This window comes from Lagopus leucura, unplaced genomic scaffold (assembly GCF_019238085.1).
Source record: "Lagopus leucura isolate 7727_CA_CO unplaced genomic scaffold, USGS_WTPT01 Super-Scaffold_1, whole genome shotgun sequence".
Classification (NCBI taxonomy): domain Eukaryota; kingdom Metazoa; phylum Chordata; class Aves; order Galliformes; family Phasianidae; genus Lagopus; species Lagopus leucura.
The window spans coordinates 7,694,655-7,715,751 of NW_024962250.1; the positions used below are offsets into that span (position 1 = coordinate 7,694,655).

Consider the following 21,097-nt stretch of genomic DNA (forward strand, 5'->3'; position numbering starts at 1 on the left):
AAGGGATTTCTGTGCATATTTTTAGGTCACGTCACATAACAAAGAGCGACGATCAAAGCGGGATGAGAAATTAGACAAGAAATCTCAGGCAATGGAGGAACTAAAAGCAGAAAGAGAGAAAAGGAAGAACAGAACAGGTATGAAGGCTTTGTTGTTCTGTGCTTTTTTTGCTTTCTGCGAGTGCTTCTGCCTGTTTCTAATTAACGCAGCGGTCCTACACTTTGGATGGATGATGTGTCTGCATCTTCTTTGGTCTTTTGACCAGTATAATCACCTGGAAAATTATTTGATACTTCTTAACTCTTTATATTTCTATTCCCCCATAAGGAATGATCTGAAAACACAGCAAACTTCCCTGATATTTTACTGAATACCACTTACTAAGTAATGTCTAATTCATGTATTTGAGTCCGTTACTTCATCTCTGAATCGTCTAAGCCATGTTTATTGTACTTGTGCTATCTTGTCTGCATTTGCTAGTTTCTTCACTGGCAAGTCATCTTGTCCTTCTTGTCACGGACTTTTAATGCATTACTTTTTTGTTTTTCTGGTGGGTTTTAATTGTGGCTCCAAACTCCAACACGTGAGATTTTTATTTTCCATGCAAAACAAGAATAAATTGTCTGACTGTGATAGTTTTAACTTGTATATCCAGTTATTATGCTTATCTGCTATGGCTATATGCAGTCAAGTAGGGAAGCTGAAGATAACTACAATGGAGATCTAAGTTGGCAATTAAATTACTTTGATTTCTCAGTTTGAATATATACAATGGAGTGTTTAGTTTGCTAGTAGATTTAAGCATGTGGTACTTGTATCTAATATAAAGATAACAGCTTTCCAGTTATGCTGGGTTTTTTTAGTGTTTTTTTTTTAACAATGAGATTTCAGCACAAAAAAAAATAAGCTTGATTGGAAAAACAAAACAAAACACGGCTTGCTTTTTTTCTCTCTCCTCCAGCTGAATTGCTTGCAAAAAAACAGCCGTTAAAGACTAGTGAAGTATACTCTGACGATGAAGAGGAGGAAGAGGATGATAAGTCTAGTGAGAAAAGTGATCGCTCATCCAGATCCTCATCCTCAGATGAAGAAGAAGAGTAAGTAGTAAACATAAGACTACGATTATTGTGTGATGAAAAGCACAGGTACTCACGTTAGGTAGATCTGTTCTGTTTTAGAGAATTATGTGGGGACAGATGAGTGTGTCTAGGTGTTATCCTAATCCCAATTCACACAGTTTAGATTTTAGTCCTACAGTTCAGCTGCTGCAGAACCTTTGCATATTAGCCAGGGAGAAAGATGTGCTGGCTTGGTGCACAAGTCTTTCTGCTTTGTGGTAGCAAAGATAATGGGTAACATTAGTCAGTTGCATTACACCTTTCTCATGAATGTTAAATTTACATATCTACGGTCAATTAGTATATTAATCTTCTTTTCTTTTTACTAGTAATTTAAATATTTGGAACTTCTACTGCACCTTGCTCTGATGATTATATCTCTTATTTTGTTCACTTTCCTTCTCATCTTTCCCACTTCAGGAAAGAGGAAATTCCTCCTAAATCTCAGCCAGTGTCTTTGCCTGAAGAACTGAACCGAGTACGGTTATCGCGGCACAAGCTGGAACGCTGGTGTCATATGCCTTTCTTTGCCAAGACAGTCACTGGTTGCTTTGTCCGTATTGGCATTGGAAATCATAACAGCAAACCTGTTTATCGGGTGAGTTTAGTTCCAAGGGTTTTAGTTCTTTTTGTAGTGCTGTAATACAATATTTGCAGCTTAGTACTTCTGAGGAATCTATGATTAGGGTGATTAATGTAAAAAGGTATTTTCTAGCCAGAAAATGTAGTTGCTGCCAAAGAAATGGAGAAAAATACTTTTAAGGTAAATACCTGTGTGTTCAGGAAGGTGAAGATGTGGAAACAGTTATTGGCCTTTAAATCAAGCTGGCTGATGACATAATACATACAGATGTGTAGATGTATGTATGTATATATACAGTGTATGTGTGTGGTGTGTGTGTATTACATGAGGGAAGGAGCACTAATGAAGCCTGTTCTTGCTTTGGTACTTGCTGTCTTGTCTCTTCACTTGTGTAAGAAACTTGAGTTCAGGGTACTCTGACAGAGTAAGGATAAGTAAGAGTTGCTCCTTCTTCTGGAAATGTTCCCCAGTTACTGCATGATCTCAGTTCTCACATTTCAACAGCAATGTGCTTTAGAAGAGAAGATGTTTTCGAACACGTATTTCTATCATTGCTGTAACTACAACCATAGGGTGTAATAATACTGTCTAAAATTGCATTAAAATGGTCCCAGAGGAGGCTGTGTTTAGTATGTGGATAGCTATGGTGTCATTTGGGAAATTCAATTAACCCTAGTTTAATTTAATGTAAGGGAAAATAGGAAAGTGTGCATCATTTGGCTTGGAGGTAGACTAAGAAGATAACAGCAACCAAAAAATCCTTCTTGCCAATTTGAAGGTGATGCATGGTGCAATGAATTCAGTACCTGATAATGGCTGCTGAAGAGTCCTGCTTGCTTTGGTCTGGTTAGAATTGTTAATGAGACTAAGGTTTTTGATATCTAGTGAAAAGACTTAAACATGCCCAGGTACGTTATAGGAACACACACACGAACCCATGCATTTGCATTCATTCTTTTGTTTCTTTTGTGCACAGGTTGCTGAAATAACTGGTGTGGTAGAGACTGCAAAGGTTTACCAACTCGGTGGTACCCGGACAAACAAAGGACTGCAGTTGCGGTGAGATCCAAAAATAACCCTCATCAGTTCCTGGATCAAAGTTGTTTTTATATCATGTAATGTTTCCTGCGGAGGGATGATGACAGCTTTTCTGTATTTTTTTTTCCACAGTTGCTTTAGTCAAGTGTTGAGATAATCAAGTGTATTAAAGGCATGAGTGATTACAACATAAACAGTAATTTGGAGGGAAGAAGTTGAATATAGTTGTAGATTTCTCGCTTGTCTTTACAGCCCTTCTAGGATCAGGTGAAGGTTAACAGTTACATTATAAAACATCCTGGTGAGATAGGTCAAGAAGAAATTCATCATTTGGAAGAAATGGGAAAGTACGTGGAGAGTAGATGTGGGTGAAAATATGCAGTAACAGCAGAAAAAAATAGGTCTTATCTGCATCCACTGTGATATACAATAGCTGCTTATGCTACTTCAGGAGAGAACTCTGTGTTTTGATTGAAACGTACATGATGGCAACTAATTTTAGGAGTGGTTAGTAGCAGGTCTCCATAGAATTTAATCTTAAGGCTTACTGGCTCTTGACTAACCAGCGAATGAGAAATTAAACTGCAGCTGGCTTCTGCGTTTGGTACAGTTCAGTACTACTTACAGATTACTTCTATCGGTCCAAATGTGAAAGAACTTTGTTTCCCAAGATCATGCCATGGGTCACCAAATAGGGGATTTGAAGTTTAGGTGTGAGGTAAGTCTGTTTCCCTTTTCTACTGAGGATACTACTGTTCCCTACAGACATGTCATCAAGTATTCCTTTGCACTATTTGTTGGTACTAGTAGCTGACTGAAGCTCCTGAGCTGTGGCTGATCTTACTGAAGTTAGGAATAAATAGTATGTGAGCCAAAAGAGTAGCCTTAAGTGTCTGTTCTGGGGTTTTACGAGTCAGTTTCTTACCAACTAGTATAAGATTACAGCTCTGCACCTTCACAAAGGGGTGTTATGTTTTTCTTCTTGCAGGCACGGCAGTGATCAGCGTGTGTTTCGTTTGGAGTTTGTCTCAAATCAGGAATTCACTGAAAGTGAGTTTATGAAGTGGAAGGAAGCGGTAAGTTTGCCAGTCTTTAATTTCTTCTCAGCAGCCCTCTACAGCTGGTATTCTAAGTGAAAAATGAACTCTCTATTTCATTTAGATGTTTTCTGCTGGGATGCAGTTACCCACATTAGATGAGATAAACAAGAAGGAAGTGTCCATCAAAGAAGCTCTCAACTACAAGTTTAACGATCAGGATATTGAGGAGGTAAACAGCATGTTATTATGAGGCTATGGCAGTACTTAAAAGTGGAGTAGCAGATTAGCCTTTAGAAGCAGAATGATCATGGTATCACCTTCCTAAAAAGAAAGTGAGATTTTATAACTGGATAGAGTATCTTGGTGATCCAGCTGTTTGGTTCACGTTTCTGCTTTACTTCATCTTTGTTCTTTGTTACCTCCTCTTCAACTTGCGTTGCAGGGCTTTGAACTCCTAATCAAAGTATGGCAACATATCTCTCAAATTATAAAAAGCTCACAGCGTGGTGATAGATGCATTTATTACAGTTCCTACAGCCTACTATTTGCTTCATACTGACCAAATGTGATTAGCATGAGACTTTTGTAGGTCGTTAAGTGAGGGGAATGGAACTGTAACTCATTACCAAGTCACAAAATAAAAAATGCAGCAGAGAAAGAGCATGAGTAAAATATTGTGGCAGTAAGTAAATTTCTTAGATGATTCTGATCTGTTGCTTCTAGAGTACAAGTATTAAAGTAGACATTGCATACCTGCATTTCTTTGCTGTTTCTTCTGGTTTTACAGATTGTGAAAGAGAAGGAAAGGTTCAGAAAAGCCCCTCCAAATTATGCTATGAAGAAAACTCAGCTGTTAAAGGAGAAGGTGAGAGATGAGCTGATGCCTGCAAGCTTAGTACAGTCTTTGATTTTGAAGAACTGGAGCTCCTCTGGATTTTGGCAGTAATCAGCTGAAAGCTCAACTTTAAGTATACAGCTAAGAGGTGGATCTCAAGATTCATTACTGAGTTCAGAATACTTAAGTAACCCAGCTTAAGCTATTGCATTCTTTCACTGAAGGCAATTGCCAACAATTCTACCTGTCTCTCTTTGTGTCCTTTGAAGTTCTCAAGCTGTTCGGCTTTAGAAACTAGTTTTCCTTTTATTTTTTGTAAGCTACTCCTTAGTAACACTTGACAGTTGTTTTCAAAACTAGTGTTAAATTGCCTTTTGCTTGAGGATAACAGTTTTTACTGTGATAATGGCCAGTGGTTTGTGTTGAAAGGAATACATTGCTGAAAGATTTACTTGCTACTAAATTGCTTTACATGTACACTTCCTGAAATGCATAGATTTAACAGTGCTGAGAAGCCAAAGCTCAGAAGACAAGTAAACAAACTGTCTTAAGTATCTCAGAAGACAGATAGAAAACGTTGTTTTGTTTGGTACAGCCCTTTCTCAGGACATTTGCGTTTCATACAAAACCTAAGAGTTCATATTAATCATATGTTCTACGTTCTTTTGCTAAACTGCAGTGTTTGATCGTCACTTTTTACTAAGTGTGAATATATAAATTGTTAGTTTTATGGTGCAGGGGGGTGCAGTTCCTTTTTGTTATCACCAGATGGCATAATAAGCTGTTTTTCTTCGTTCTGCTCTCCAGCTTGCTAAAATAAGTGGCAGCTCACAATTGCAGAAATAGTCTTTTCTTGAGCTGTCAAATAGCAATGATAAAACTTACTCAAACATGTAGCTTAAATCATGTAACTTGAATCAACTAGCTGACTGGTCCTATTAGTGCTGAGTCTGGCATTCCTAAGTAATCTTTAGTTCACAGAATTTTTCAGAATGAGAAATCCAGTTTTGTTTTAAGCTGCAAAGGGGAGTTTATCTCTCTGCTGTGTTCTCATTATATGTGGTTAGGACATTTGGAATTGAATAGGGTTTGCTGGCTCATTATTGGGTCTATCCCTCATTTCTTTGACTAGTTCTATGGTTTAAAAAAAAAAAAAAAAAAAAAAGGTAGTGCTTAATAGGTTATTGTTTGGTTGAAGGCCATGGCGGAGGACTTGGGGGACCAAGATAAGGCCAAACAGATTCAAGATCAGCTTAATGAACTTGAGGAGAGAGCAGAGGCCCTGGATCGTCAACGAACAAAAAACATTTCTGCAATCAGGTAGGAAACTGATATTGGGCACTTTCTGTATTTTGGTTGATGCTATTTTAGGAAGAGTGGTGAAATCAATTAAATCAGCAGTGTTTTAACTGTAAGTCATTGTTTCTTTGTTGTATGGATTGCATAGTGATGGCTCTGCTAATATTTGCCTGCTGATATTTGCCTCCACTTCCTTGTATGTGTCATTCAGTTAAAAATGTCAAAAGCAGGAACTCTATGTAACCCTGGTAGCAGTTGCATTCCAATAAGAGTAATCTGTGGTCAGATGAAGATGCAAGAATGCTGACAGGCTTTTTATTGTGTAAGAGTTGATAAATGACAGTCATTTTCTTTTTCTTTATCCCTCCCTTCTTTTTTTTTTTTTTTTCCCTTTTTCTGCAGTTACATCAACCAACGAAATAGAGAGTGGAATATTGTTGAGTCTGAGAAGGCTCTTGTGGTAAATAATGCCAAATTAATACTTCTGTGTATATAGAGATGAAATGATGCAGAGCAAGATAATTGCATGATGAAGTTGCTCTTTTTTTTTAATGATTTTATAAAACTTTTAAATAGGCAAGTGATATGATTTTTTTTTTTTTTTTTTTAAAGTGTATTGCTTTGCTTTTGACCAATTCAGTCAGGAGATTCCTGACTGTAGTAGTAATGTAATACATTTTATAAGGCACAGATATCAGAAAGGAGATTTTGAAGAAGAAAATAGTATTGAATTCTCTGTGGTGACACTTTTAAGAAAAGTTAAGCTTCTTAACAAATGCTAAAGCCTCAGTTACCCTAATGGTTGTTGTGCGGGTGTTTTCTGTTGTATTCAGTAAGGGCAGTTTTGACTTGTAAAATATGGGGCAGTGGGTGTTTAAAAAAAATCTTTCTTGTCTGTAATACTGTTTTTTCTATGACCTTGATATTGTGTGTACCTGGTGCGTGTGTGTGTGTGTGTGTGTGTGTGCATGGTTGGGGTGCTGTGGGAAGATTTACAGGGATGTAAGCAGCTAACTGCAAAATGGTGTGCCTTTTTTGTTCAGGCTGAAAGTCACAGCATGAAAAACCAGCAAATGGACCCCTTTACTAGGCGGCAGTGCAAGCCCACAATAGTGTCTAATGTAAGTATAATGTTGAAGTTCATCTGGAGCAATTTGCAGAGCAGCAGAAAACAATACAATGGAGAGAGTAGGAAGGAAAATGTTGCTTGTACTTGTGCCTAACTGTGCCATCTGCTATTAAAATACCGGGTGCCAGGATGAGATGTAATTGAGATTCTAACCTTACTCTCCCCCACAAGGGGAAAAAAGTGCCCCCTCCCCCAACATAGAGGATGTAAATTATGTGGGCACATGGAAAAGCAACTGTGTATTTCTTTAGTGAATTCTAACACATAGAAATACTTACTGTGTATTTAGTTAGCTTTAGGAAGGCAGTTTACTTTAGGTGCTGGTTTTGCTTCTAATTAGTTGAGATCAACTTTAAAGATTTGTGAAAGGGGGCCCCAGACTTCTTGGGCCTGTAATGTAAAGCAGTTTAACACAGAATTCCATTGTGATAGTGGCAAAAACTGCTACTGCCATCTATAGATACATAAGTGATGGATAATGAAGCTGGAGGATCACCTCTTACCTGTAAGTGATAAAACTTTGAAGCCTATTCTGAAATGCCACCAGTACCATTTTTTAAATTACTTTTTTTTCTCTCCTTTCAGGTAAAGTTGGCACTGTCAGTCTCCACAGATTAGCAAAGCAGAAAAGGGATTTTATTGTGGAAATTGAGCTAAATGATTATTTATTAAATGATTATTTATTGAAAGGTAGAATCATAATTGAGTAAAATTGTTATACTAGACAACCATTATCATGTAAAGAAAATAGTCTTGTAACAGTTTCTTCTCTAGTGCAGTATTCTAGCCAGAACTGAAAGATAAAAGCAAGTACATCTGAGGATGTGTTAAGTCTAGTCACAGGAGCAAATCACAACAAAAAAGATAGTGTCGTCTTAAAGAAGGACTTTCTGATGGATAACTTTTAGTTTAATGCATTACATAGCTATCAGAATGAGTTTAATTGTCTTTGAAATCCTGAAGATCGGACTAACTGATCCCCATTCTCTGTTGCTTTTGTATGAATGAGCGTGAGCATTGTCTTTAAAAAAAAAAATGGCCTCCAATTTAAATGCAGTGTTTTATTTTCCCCTGCAGTCCCGAGATCCTGCTGTCCAGGCTGCTATCCTTGCCCAGCTAAATGCAAAATATGGATCTGGTGTATTACCAGATGCTCCAAAGGACATGAGTAAGGCAAGTTTCCCATTTTGCTTCTGTTATGTTTCCTCCCACTGTCACCATTTTGCTCTAGAAGCTTATGACTAAAACTAAATAGGCATTTTTCAGTTCTAGAAATAAGTATCGTGTGAAGCATTATTGTAGAAAAAGAACAGCTATTTCTGCCGTGGAGAAATAAAGTTAACTTTGTTTAGCAATAACAGCTGAACTAAATATGTTTGTGATTAAGTGAAGGGAAAAAGTATTCTTATCTCTGACCTTTGTCTGTACGGATGTGGGTTGGATATTTACATATTCTTCTTTCAGGGTCAAGGGAAGGATAAAGATGTGAACTCTAAATCAGCCAGTGACCTCTCAGAAGATCTTTTCAAAGTCCATGACTTCGATGTAAAGATTGATCTTCAGGTTCCCAGTTCTGGTAAGTGTTTCAGTTGAGTCTGGGGCTATGATTGCTGTATGGTACAATTGTAGAGGGATGTGATAGAAGAGCTCACTTCTTCCAGAACAGTTCTTTCAGAGTCAGTCATGGGCTTTTGAAAATGAGAGCAAGGACTCTGTGTTTGTCTTCTTGTGAAGTGTCTCACATTGAGGAAGTGTGAACATGTGCTAGTGATATTTGCTGAGGAAGAGGTGTACTGTGTTGCACTAAAAGTATGTATGTCCTTGTATCCTTGTTCCATCTACAAAGAAAAGGAGGTAATATGAGAGTTTTCTGATTCATTCTTCTAATCTACAGTGTTTGTGTCTCACATAGTTCTTGAGGAACAGATGTGAATGTTGTATTTAATAAATCATGATATCTACCTTTATACTTGCTCTATGAATTTGTGGAGTCACTTTTTGAAGCCTGATAAGCCCATACTGTCCTGTTCCATAACCTGCATATGCACTATGTGGAAAAAGTATTGACCTATGAACCTGCTGTTCTATAAAATTGCTGTTTGTCTTTGGTATTGCAGATGACATTAAAGCCAAATTGCATGTGCTTTATCTTTGAAGATAAGCAGTAAGATGGCTGTATTCTTAATTTTTAACCTGATGTATTCCAGAAAAGCCAAATACGCTTTGGTGGTGGCTTTTGTTAGCAAAAACAAGAAGTAAAATTCTGTTGTTTTTTTTTTTTTTTTCTCTTGTATTTTGGTCCTCACTCTTCCCTTGTCCCCAACAGAATCAAAGGCACTGGCTATCACCTCCAAGGCTCCACCAGCAAAAGATGGTGCTCCTCGGAGATCATTGAATTTGGAGGACTACAAAAAGAGGCGGGGGCTTATTTGAGCATGCCCGCTCTGCTGCTTCTGATCCTGCATGCTCCATGATGATGTCCTACCTTTTCTTCTTCCCCTTTCAGTTCTCCCTTCTGGGTTGGAGCAGCAATGGAGCTGGGAAGAGACTCTTTAAAACTGCCAGTCATCTGTAACATAAACCATTCAACTATTTACTGTATAGACCTCCCTTCTTGCCCTTTCTTCTTGCCCCCCTCACAAATGTGGATCTGTGCTATTTGGGGTCTTCCCATTTCTTTTAGTTTGAGTTCTGTTTTTATTTTGTTGATGCAGCTCGTTGGTCCACTCTGTGTTCAGTATTAGCCTGAGGTGTGGATTTCCGTAGGGATCTCTTTTGGTGGTTGCAGAATCAGCACTTGGTGATCTCCCCTTACATACCACCACAGGCACGGTGAATAAACATTGGCGCGAGACCTTTGTGGCTGGAAGGTCACCTGCACTTTCTTCTTCCTCCTCCTCCTTCATTCTAGCTTTGGAGAAGGGAATCTTCAAAAACTGGCTTAGGTTCAAAGTGTAAATTTTTTTGGGAGGGTTGTGTGACTTTTTTTCAGGTGTTTTTTTTATCATTTTTAAGCTGCAGTACTATTTGTATCAGTCTGTCACAGTTCTTTACGGCTGTTTTGAATTTCTACCAGCTGTACTTGAGCATCTGAAATTGCAAGAAAGAAACTCATTAAATGTGATTCTTCTTACTAAAACGGCTTGGCTGATATAGCTGTTTAACTTCATGTTCTCTTCTTTATTTACGCTTAATTGATGAGAGAGGTACACGGCTCTTGATGTTGGACTCGTCATCTATAGCACATCCGGAGTCTCCAGCTTTACTTAGTGAAGTAGCTCTTTCTGGGATGTCCCTGGGGTGTTCATTGGTTGGGCTTTATTTTTTCTCCCAGCCTCCAGTATCATGTATTTGTTAAGTCATCACGTCTTCATTGGGGTCTAGCTCACATTTGTTTCTTGCCTTGTGAACCATTTAAACTGAGCTTCTATGAAACAAACATAAAAGATTAAGAAATAAAATCACTTTGTGTGAAAGGGGAAGGACGCAGTAAGGACACAGTAGAAAGGTCAGCAGGTAATATGTGAGAGGTAGCTGATGCATATTTTTCTTATGAGATCTGGTACAAGTGAAGTGCAACACTAGCACAAGAATTGTATGGCTTTATGGAATATTTGACTGGACACAAGATGACAGCTCAATTATCACTCAGGTGTTTAAAAAAAAAAAAAAAAATCGAAGTGTAAATAAGTTACATTTAACAAAGAGCTTTTCCAAACAAGATGCAACTGAATATATGGAGCTAAGAACTAAATTAAAAGAGAATTAGAAATCTAAAAGGTTAGAGGCCCTCGTTCAGGTAATCGTGGAAGCACGTGCTTGTTCCTACCCAGGCCAGTACGTATATGCTAATTTAAGCACTGAACTGGATAGGAATGTTTCTGGGGACCCCAAAGAGGGAAAATGCTGATGCTCTCTTTGTGTCAGAGCATTACTATTTTTCTGACATCATACTCCGGTTATGTTTAAACCTGTGTGTGATACTACCTTCTTGTTGGATTCTTAATGAAACTTTAATCTAGTTCTTATTTAACTTTCTCTTATTCCTTTTTAATGGTAGCTTTAAAGAAACATCATGTAATTGTGTGCAGATTGATACTATGAACTGTGTATAAAAAGAAAATCAACATATGAAGCAGCTATAATTTACCATGTAAAGAAATAATTAGGGATATTTCAGTACTTATTTACTGAATAGTCCATAATTCTAGGACAAATGGATTATTCTGTAAATATGTAATCATAGACTGCTTTATTTGATGGCCTTTTCTAGCAGCTTCTCTGGAGTTGTTGTAGGCTCTCACATATATGTACTTTTAACTTTTTTAAGAGTGGATTTATGGAATCTACCACAATAACTTCATAGGAGACATCGTAATTCACTGTGTAGATATGCATTTGATATGATTTTGTTTTTTCAACAGCTTCAATGATGTTAACGATTTGTAATAAAAAGAAAATCAAAACTTATTTTGCAGTAGCCAGTTTTCAAAATAATCGCTCTCCAATGCTTTGCAGAAATAATTGCAAAATCAAGCAGCCCAAAACTTGATTTTCACATGGCAGTGCCTCAGCGCTTGGGTTCAATGGAAAGTGGTCTCTGAAGGTCGAGTTAACTCAAATTCAGTATTTTTAACGTGCTTGCCTTTGACTCATGGGTATTAGCAAGCGTCTGCACTCGGTGCTAATGTGAGCAGGCTGTACTGCAGTAAAAATGTCAAGACCTATACAGTGTTGCAAGAAACTTCTAGTGGAGATGACCAAAATGGGAGATGCAGTGAGTTTAGAATGCAGAACTGAATGATGGACAGTGTCCTGTTTATCTGCAACTATCAAACTGCCACCTACCCTCTTAAAGTCTCTGGATTCTGCTGAAATACTGGATTGGTTTTTGTTTGTTTGTTTTGGTTTTCTTTCTTTCTTTTTTTTTTTTTTGAGAGAGAGAGAGAGAGAGGAAACAGTAAATTATCATGCAAACCTCTTACATTGAGAATACATCAAGAAAGTACTCTGAATAGTTACAGAACTGTGTATGAAAGCTGTAATCTTTTTTCCTTTAAGTGCATGTAAAGGTGAGTGACTATATCTCCCACTCATTAGGGAGAGACTTGTTTGCTCTGTTTCATTGGTGTCCTAGCATATAGTTCATTACAATTGTACAGACTTCTATAAATAAACTTGGTTTGTTGGTTTAATAAGGTTGATTATGTTTATCCCTTGATCTGAAGTGCAAAGAGTTTTCTATCTGCGGAAGTTTGTTTTTCCAGAAACTTACACTTCATTTATCTGTCTAGAAATCTAAAAAATAGAATACTAACACTGTAAAATAATTAATGAAAAATAAGGCCTTTTTTTTGCAAGAGAAGCTGTTGTCTACTGGATCACTCTCTGCTCTTCTTACCACTAGAATCAAATGGAACCTGTTGGAAGGCCAGTTCATTTGCATCTCTCTTGTGTTTCATTAAAAACACAAATTCCACTTGTCTCATGACTATAAAGGCTACTTTTGTAGTCCAAGCTGCTAAAGCATTCATCTCCTGAATGAGACAGAGTGAGACTGCTCTCAGAGCTGTGGCAGACTTGATTATCTTCCTTGTTGCACTTGGAATAACAAAATAGGTTTCCCTCCTTAGGTTGTTTGTTTGTTTGTTTTTAATTAGTGTGCTTCCAAGCATATGTGCAAAATCACAGATCTTAAAGGAATCTTATCAAGTGATCTTGATGGGTTGATAGTTTTCAACTGGCTATGGGAAGGAGAGTCAAAGGAAAAAAAATGAGATGTGCTGGTGCTTCTTGAAGGAAAAGGAGTGAACTAGCTATGAGAAAATGAGATCTGAAAACTTAAGGGTTTACAGGAATTAGGGTTACACATGCTGGGGGATAAAAGGACACATGGGGGTCAACTCAAACTTTCACTGGCATCTTTGTTCCTTCCCCATTGAAACTAGAAGAAAATCGTGTCCAGACTACTTTAAGCTTTGAATTTTGGGGTTCTTAATTGTGGGAATAAAGTACTTTAGTACTTAAAATACTGATATAAATGCAGCACAGTAACTTAGCCTCTCAGAGGGAGATGTTTAGCAGCCAAATAAACGGGTCATTTCTCTTTTGATTTTAGCTGGAACGCTTAAGTCCTAAGTGGCTCTATATCACCACCATCGCCATTCTAGATGCTAGACCTCCTCACCCCCCAGCTAGAAGGAATATCATGTGAGCAGTTTCTTTAATTTGGTATTGTTTGCAGTTATCTGGGTCAGATAAATTTCCTAGCAGAAGTGATTGCAACTGAAGAACCCAGGACAGATCTTTGGTTTATTGGTAAGTCTCCATCAGCTTGTTCTGCATAAAAGAATGAGGGTTGATAAAATCTATCTGCAATGTATGCATGCAATTTAATACTCTGACAAGCATGGCAGAGTTACTCATTTCAGATGAAATTTGTAAGTAGGAAGTGATGATAAATAATGCACATAAAAGTGAAAACTGCAGATAATTTTCTGTCACGAGTTCATGTTCATACGACGATTAAGTCTTTTGGACATTGGACTTATGATTGTGTGATTTAGAGAAATGGAGAAATGGGAATAACTGTTTAGAAGTGATCTGGCTTTGCAGCCAGAATAGACAAGTTCATGGTACCTTGATCTGCTCTGCCAGTTACAGAAAAAAAGTTCTGAAGATATTGACTTAACAGCAGGGAGGGGGTTGGATTTCAACAGCTGTGGAAAATGACCCAGGATCAAACACAATACTATATTCTATGATTCTATTCCAAGGCAGAAGAGCCCCATAAGGATCATCTATACCAATTCCTAGCTCCACACAGGACTGCCCAAAATCTGAAATCCCTGTTGTTTGTGACTTCATACTTCATGAAAAGACTGTTCTTAAATCTGTTTGCTTCTCTATGACTGCAGACAAATGTGCAATTGTCATACGCCTCAGCTGGGGGCAAGAGTCTTGGCCTCAAGCACAAGTGTAAATGGCAACTGCCTCATTACTTGTTTGGAATTTGTGATGGCGGGTCTGTCAGCAGGTGAAATTGCTGCATTAAAACAATAATCTCAGCTCCTCAATCTAGACGCATGGCTATCAGTTTTTAGACCTTTTACTGGAAGCTGTAGTGAATGAGAAGCTGTTGGGAAGCAGCGGCCTGAATGTGAGCAACTCAGCAGCCCATGTGTGGATACTGAGATGGCAGCTTTTGTACATCCTCAGCTCCTTGTACATCACAGGTATTTCTCATCTCATTTGAACAGCAACTGATTTCTTTGGTGTTTGGTGATATGATAGAATAAAAGTGTTACATACCAGTTATGCTTTAGAACACAATGAAACTAGATATTCTCCAAAGAGCACCCTGATCCAGTGACTTTTCTGATTGCGGTTATCATAAACATGTTAAACAGTTGTAATGCTCTAGACTCCCTTGATTTAGTGGAAAAAAACTGATCTATGTGACTAGAAAAGCAGATTGTTTACAAAGGAAAAGGAAAAAAAGTTTTATTTCATAGTCTTGAAGGTATACTAGTAATGAAAAATGATAGCTGTTCTTCAGGTAATGAAACTCTCCAGTAGGAAGTATCTTAACGCTGAAGGCAAACTGTTTTTCCATTATCCAGGCAAAACTTGAAGGTTTGTGTAAATGCACTCTTTATCTGAAAAAAAAACTAAATGAACTTGGAAAAACAAAAACAGAAACAATCATTTTCAGTTTTGTATCTGGATTACTTGATTGACTATTAGTTGATTATTAGTTTATTACTCTTTGCAAATTTCCACAATACTTTCTCAAGTGCTCATAGGTAGAAAGCTGAAGGTAGTAAAACACGATGACAAAAATATAAAAGTAAGCCAAGAACAACTCTAGCATCTTGGAAAATTGTGGGGTTTCAGCTTTGCTCCTAATAGAAAGATCTGCTGTGAATATTTGAGCAATTTAGCCTAGCAAACACTGGGAATGGTAAGGAACTACTCTAACAGCATGAGATATCCTTTCTTGGATAAGCTTTAACAAAAACTTTCATCTTAAGCCAAAATCCCTTTACTGCTTAGCGCTAAAGACTTTTTAATAACAGGGCATGTGCTCATAGTTTTCCTGTCATTGTGTTGCCTGTTTCAACTAACAGTCTGCTGTACCTAGTACTCTTCTAGAAGCGGATAACAGTACTAAGGGAGAAAAATTATGTTTATAAACTTTGTCTTGAAACACTATAAGGATCAATGGCCAAGAGTTTGAAAACACAGAATCCGTAGTGCTGTGTAAAGACCTATTTATCTTTTGGCCCAGCCTCTGCAGCAATGGATGGGAATACTGGGGTAGGCACTGGGATCTGGATGAAGCCCTCAGAGTATTTTCATTCATGGGTGACCTGAATTGCAGTCACAGGGTAAGACTGCTTCCTCTTGGTGGTCATTTTGTGCTGTTCACTGAAAACTGATTCTGAGGTCTTAGCAGGCTGCCGTGCATTTTGAATGCTGGGTAGACAGCCTAGCTGATTTCACTGGTCCTGCTGTCCTAAGGAAGTGAGATCCGCTGTAATCCAGCATAGAGTAAGTCATTGCTCATGACATGTTTGTTGTCTGGTTCCTAACTGTAAGCTGCCTAAAATTAGGGGACACCTGAATTCTGAAAGCTGCTTACAGCCCCTTCGTGTTTTCCTGTTTCTCAACTTCTGCCTTGAAATAAACTCTTCAATTTTTATCACGTTGAAGAAAAATGGACTGAAGGGAGAGCTTTTTAAGATGGCAACGTTTCCAGCTGCCCCTTTGTCCTGTGTTCTTTTCTTTCCTTCCTTGTGCCCTAGCACAACAATGGCTGTGATATGGGAAAGAGGATCACAATATTGGGTCACAGGAAGAGTGAAAGGCAGTGTTTTGAAGGCTGACCTGTGGAAACCTGGCAACTTCTTCCCAGTTCTCTGAGCTCAGAAGGGCAAGGAGTCAGCATTGCTATTGAATGTGCTATGTAACTCCCACAGCTCAGCATTGCCTTCCAAGCACCCTTCTGTAAATGCCTTCACAAGGCTTTTTGGTACCAGTTTGTAATAACAGAGCTGTAGTTGATTAGATGATGAAAGAAGTAGGCCTGGAGGCTACTGTTGCCTTGGTTTCTGTATCAAAGTGTGTGTGTGTGTGTGTGTGTGTGTTTACATTTTTGGTTTTTTACTGTAGCTGAAAATTAATCCTGGGAAAAGACCGATATTGTATTGTAGAAAATCATTCAGTATTAAAAACAAATTGCTCAGCTTGACAAATCGAAGGTAAAGTACCACTCAGCCATGTCAGGTAGCCGTGGTAACCTTCCACCTGGGCAAACACATGCAAAAACTCACCTTGAGGAGCACAAGAGGCTTAGGAATGTTATTTTTTATTTTTAAAGAGTAATAAATAGTTACAGCACACACATAATTCAGGAAATCAATCACATCAGAAGTTTTTCAGTAAAACAAATCACATAAAATTGATGAAAATGTCTTACGTGGTACTTGTGCCTATAAATGGAAGACAATGAAGGCTCAGCACTTAGAAAATCTGGTGGCTCTGGTCCAGAAATCCGGTGGCTGAAATTAAGCTGCTCAAAACGTTGAGACAATAGAGCAACTGTTAGTGAGGAGAGTTGTTATGCATACACATGCAAAAAACAAAACAACAACAACAAAAAAAAACCAACAAAAAACTAAGGGAGAACTAGTATTTTGAAAGTAAATTGAGCTGCTTGATTTGATGAATCTCCTTTTAATGGATTAGCACTTGGGTTGTTGTTATAAGGCAAGGTGCTTTAACGCTGACTAAAAACAGCAAATTGTGGATTTTTGAGGGGATTTCACTTGGTAGGGGAGGACTGAGTTCTTCAGATCTGAGTGAAATTGTTGCATTTGGCTGTGGAAGTAGCGGAGATCTGGCCTGTTGAATTGCTTGGGCTGTGCTCCACTTTGATGCAAGGAAATGTTTATATGTTTCTTTTTGTCTCTTAATTCTTGATAATAATAAAAAGTAACTTAATAGCCACTTATTGCATTATCGAGGGAAAAAAAGATGAGGACTGTTTTTCTGTTACTGTAGAAGACTGTTTCCAAAACCTAAGGATGATTTGTTGTTGTTCTGGACAATAGCAGATCATGAAGCTATAGAGAAATAGCATCAGATGCCAGGACTGTATTCAGTCTCCACTGATGCAGCGGAGAATCCAGAAGCTATTAATCAGGCTAAGAGTTCAGAAGTTTTGCTGAATAATCTCTTTGATCTTTAAATTTGATTTGGGATTCACTGAAAATAGCAGAAAACTTGTAAGGATCTCTTTTGAGGTAATACTTTACTTTTTCTGACAGACATACAGCTACTATAAACTTCACTTTTTGACTGATCTGACCAGCCTGTATAGAGTTCGTTTGTCTTTTCTATCAATGTTTCATAGTAAAATTGTGTGGTGGGGAGGGGGGGGGGGGGAAGAGGGGGGGTTGGGTTTAGAGGGTGAAGTGAACCTCTTCTAGGTTGGGAAGGGCAGCAAAATGACTCTTCTGAGTCTAATCAAATATCCTTTTGGGCTGTTATCCTGCCTTAGATAGCAGTACAAGAAATAGGGCAGAAAGTTCTTTTTCCCCTTGATATCTTAACCTGACTTCTCAACATCCTCTGTTCCGGGGCATCCTGAACTAGACCTTGTTTTGAAACCACTACACTTAACTGCAGATGGGTCTATTGCCTCTGTTTTTTCAGCCTCTTTTGGAACAAAGGTAAGAACAAAGTGTCAACTACCGCATTTTCTACAAGACCTTGAGGGCCAAGGAGCAGAGAGAGGAGCACTCTCTGGGACTCAGTAATAGCCTATGGGAGGAAGAGGAAGGTGTATCCTGAGGGCATCCAACTTTTGCATAGGAACTGTGGGAATCACAGAATCACAGAATCACCCGGGTTGGAAGGGACCCCAAGGATCATGTAGTTCCAACCCCCCTGCCTAGCAGGGCCACCAAACATACACATTTAGATCAGGTTGCCCAGGACCCCGTCCAACCTGGCCTTAAACACGTCCAAGGACGGGGCATCCACAACCTCCCTGGGCAGCCCGTTCCAGGGCCTAACCACTCTCCTAGTAAAGAACTTCCCCCTAACATCCAACCTAAATCTTCCCTCCTTCAACTTAAAACCATTTCCCCTAGTCCTGCTGTTGTCAGCCCTTTTGAAGAGTTTACTCCCCTCCTGGGTGTAGGTTCCCTTCAGGTATTGATAGGCTGCAATGAGGTCACCCCGCAGCCTTCTCTTCTCCAGGCTGAACAAGCCCAACTCCCTCAGCCTGTCCTCATAGGGGAGGTGCTCCAGCCCCCTGATCATCTTAGTCGCCCTCCTCTGGACTCTTTCCAAAATCTCAATGTCTTTCTTGTACTGAGGGCTCCACACCTGGACACAGTACTCCAGATGGGGCCTCACAAGAGCTGAGTAGAGAGGGACAATCACCTCCCTGTCCCTGCTGACCACCCCTCTCCTGATGGAGCCCAGGATCCTATTTGCCTTTCGAGCTGCCAGAGCGCACTGCTGGCTCATATTCAGTCTCTCGTCCATCAGGACCCCCAGGTCCTTCTCTGCTGAGCTGCTCTCAAGGACCACTCCTCCCAGCCTGTACAGGTGCCTGGGGTTCTTCCGGCCCAAATGCAAATGAATGAGATCTTTGAAGTATCTGACTTGCTGCTAAAGATCTTGATGGGTTTTTTTATTTGTTTGTTTGTTTGTTTGTTTTTGCTATGCAGTGAATAGGGGCAGAGGAACTAGGGGGAAAAAAGGATTTCCTGGTACTGGGGGAAACAGATGCTCAAGTACATTTCAGTTTGTGTAGTACAGATATGAATCTGGTGAGCAGTTGTCAATGACAATTTTCGAAGCCTGCACTTCTTATTGGGAGCAAGAGAGCAATGGGCTGCTTGCAGAAGTATGTGCAGAAGCAGTGCAGGGTTTTTGCTGCTGTGGGAGAACAAGCATTCTTCTTCTGGCAGGCAGTTGTACTCACCATCTCCTGTGTTGCCTGAGCTTAGCTGGCTAAACTGTGCTGGTCTGAGAAAAGATTGTGGGGAAGTTGTTACAGAGCCTGTTGGATGCCATCTACGTGACACTGCCAACTTCTTTAATTGCAAGGTAACTGTGACGGGGATTTGTCATAAATTCTTGTTTCTAGCAGTCAGGTTGATAACGCATGATCCATTCTTGTTTTCTTTTGGTTCTTGTTTTTTAAATATCCTCTTGCATAGTCTTTTCTAATTGCATCATACATGGACTGTATGCCTTTAGTCTCAAGACTCCCTGCTGCTTATCCCCATCTGTTAATGAGATGCTAACTCCTGCCTCTAATCTGTAGCTGACTAGAACATCTTTCAGACAAGTTTCTTCATGCTTTCTGCTGTGCTGCTTCTTAACTTGCAGCAGAACTTTGTTAGCAGTTAAGGTCATAAGGTCATTCTGTTGTAGCACTCCAGCTACACCAGCACTTCCTCCATGACTCTGCCCCCCAAAAGATCCAAGCCTGCAGCTGCAAGCATGTCTCTAATTCCTTGTGTTTATTCATCATGCTGCATGCATTTGTGTACAGAAACTTCAGAGGAGCAGAATGGCAGGCTGGTGGGCTTTCCTTTAATGACGTCTGATAGACATTTCTTATTTACATGCAAGTGCTTGAGCTGACCTCGCTTCAGGGCTGTTTTGTTGATTTTTGTATTTTGTTTAAATCACCCCTTGTCCCTCTGCATGTCAGCCACTCCATCACTGCCCTGCTGGTAACTCCCCCCTCAGAGAACATACAACTTTCTATGCTGTCCTCTTGCATGGCTTTTCTGCAGAACTGCTTGTTCCTACTAGGGAGAGGAGGGGGGACAAAACAAAACAGCTTTTTTCTCTTTTCTTTTTTCTTTTCTTTTTTTTTTTTTTTTTAATAATTAGAAGATAGGGAAAGAAAATGCTATTATATCCTAGAATACTAACTGGAGTTGCTGTTTCATTTCATGCTCTATGGGAAGGACTACACAATGTGTGCATTGGTGCTAAGTAAGAGTAGCTAAGAGAAATTGTCTTTTTTTCTTTGTCACAAACAAATGTTATGAAAATCTACCCTAAAACAACACAATAAGCTTTCAGAAGAGATAAATGGTTGCTATGTTCGCATATTAATATTTCTCAACAAACTTACAGGTCTTAAAGCTCTCAAGTTGTCAAACAATCATATACCTTAATGGTGATTTCGTCTCTTTTTCTCCATCCATCTAGCTCGCTCTCTCTGCAGGTTTGAATGTACTTTCAGCTTAGCCTCATCACCTAAATTAAGATGTGAAATGCATCAAGATTAAGACTGAAGGTTTCTGGCACACAAAATGGGAATTTCACAGAAAACTGTGGACTGAATAAAACTACGGCTGCTCTCCATGGAAATCAGTCCTTTAGGATTCAAAAAAAGTCTATTCTCCAGGCTTACGATAATAGATTTAAACTGGTGTATGATTTGATTCAGTAAGAATATGTAGAGATGTTGGACTGTGGGTCTGGTGGAAGGTCACAAAGATGATTGGAGGGCTGGAGCACCTCTCCTGTGGAGACAGGCTGACTTGGGGTTGTTCAGCTTGAGGAAGAGAAAGCTCCTGCGAGACCTCATTGCAGCCTTCCAGTATTTAAAGGGAGCTTACAAATAGGAGGGAAAACAACTGTTTACATGAATAAGGAAGGGGGGAGGAAGGGTGTTAAACTAAAAGAGGGAAGATTTAGACTAGATGTTAGGGTGAAATGCTTCAGTCAGAGAGTGGTGAGGTGCTGGAACAGGCAGCCCAGATGAGACGTGGGTCGCCATCCCTGGAGGCATTCAAGGCCAGGTTGGATGAGACCCTGAGCAGCCTGATCCAGTGGCTGGCAATCCCACCCATGTCAGGGGGCTTGGAACTTGACAATCTTTAAGGTCCCTTGCAACTTAAGCCATTCTATGATTTTGTGAAATGTACTTTGTACAATACAGATCAGTTATTTTGAAGATAGAGGGAAAGATATTTCAAGAAATTAATACATCTGCTTATTGATTGAATTCTT

The 21,097-nt window shown here is 39.2% G+C and overlaps 1 protein-coding gene across 1 annotated transcript in view; it reads left to right on the forward strand.

The window, feature by feature from the left end:
• Nucleotides 1-12,237, forward strand: part of RTF1 (RTF1 homolog, Paf1/RNA polymerase II complex component) — a 28,587-nt gene extending 16,350 nt beyond the window's left edge. Inside the window, exons 6-18 of the mRNA XM_042868311.1 lie at nucleotides 26-137; nucleotides 962-1,097; nucleotides 1,539-1,716; nucleotides 2,678-2,760; nucleotides 3,728-3,815; nucleotides 3,901-4,008; nucleotides 4,567-4,644; nucleotides 5,813-5,934; nucleotides 6,316-6,373; nucleotides 6,957-7,034; nucleotides 8,120-8,215; nucleotides 8,507-8,618; nucleotides 9,369-12,237. Of these exons, the coding sequence (XP_042724245.1) occupies nucleotides 26-137; nucleotides 962-1,097; nucleotides 1,539-1,716; nucleotides 2,678-2,760; nucleotides 3,728-3,815; nucleotides 3,901-4,008; nucleotides 4,567-4,644; nucleotides 5,813-5,934; nucleotides 6,316-6,373; nucleotides 6,957-7,034; nucleotides 8,120-8,215; nucleotides 8,507-8,618; nucleotides 9,369-9,475 (1,356 nt within the window). The 3' untranslated portion in view covers nucleotides 9,476-12,237. The remainder of the gene's footprint in view (nucleotides 1-25; nucleotides 138-961; nucleotides 1,098-1,538; nucleotides 1,717-2,677; nucleotides 2,761-3,727; nucleotides 3,816-3,900; nucleotides 4,009-4,566; nucleotides 4,645-5,812; nucleotides 5,935-6,315; nucleotides 6,374-6,956; nucleotides 7,035-8,119; nucleotides 8,216-8,506; nucleotides 8,619-9,368) is intronic.
• Nucleotides 12,238-21,097: the final 8,860 nt, after the last annotated feature.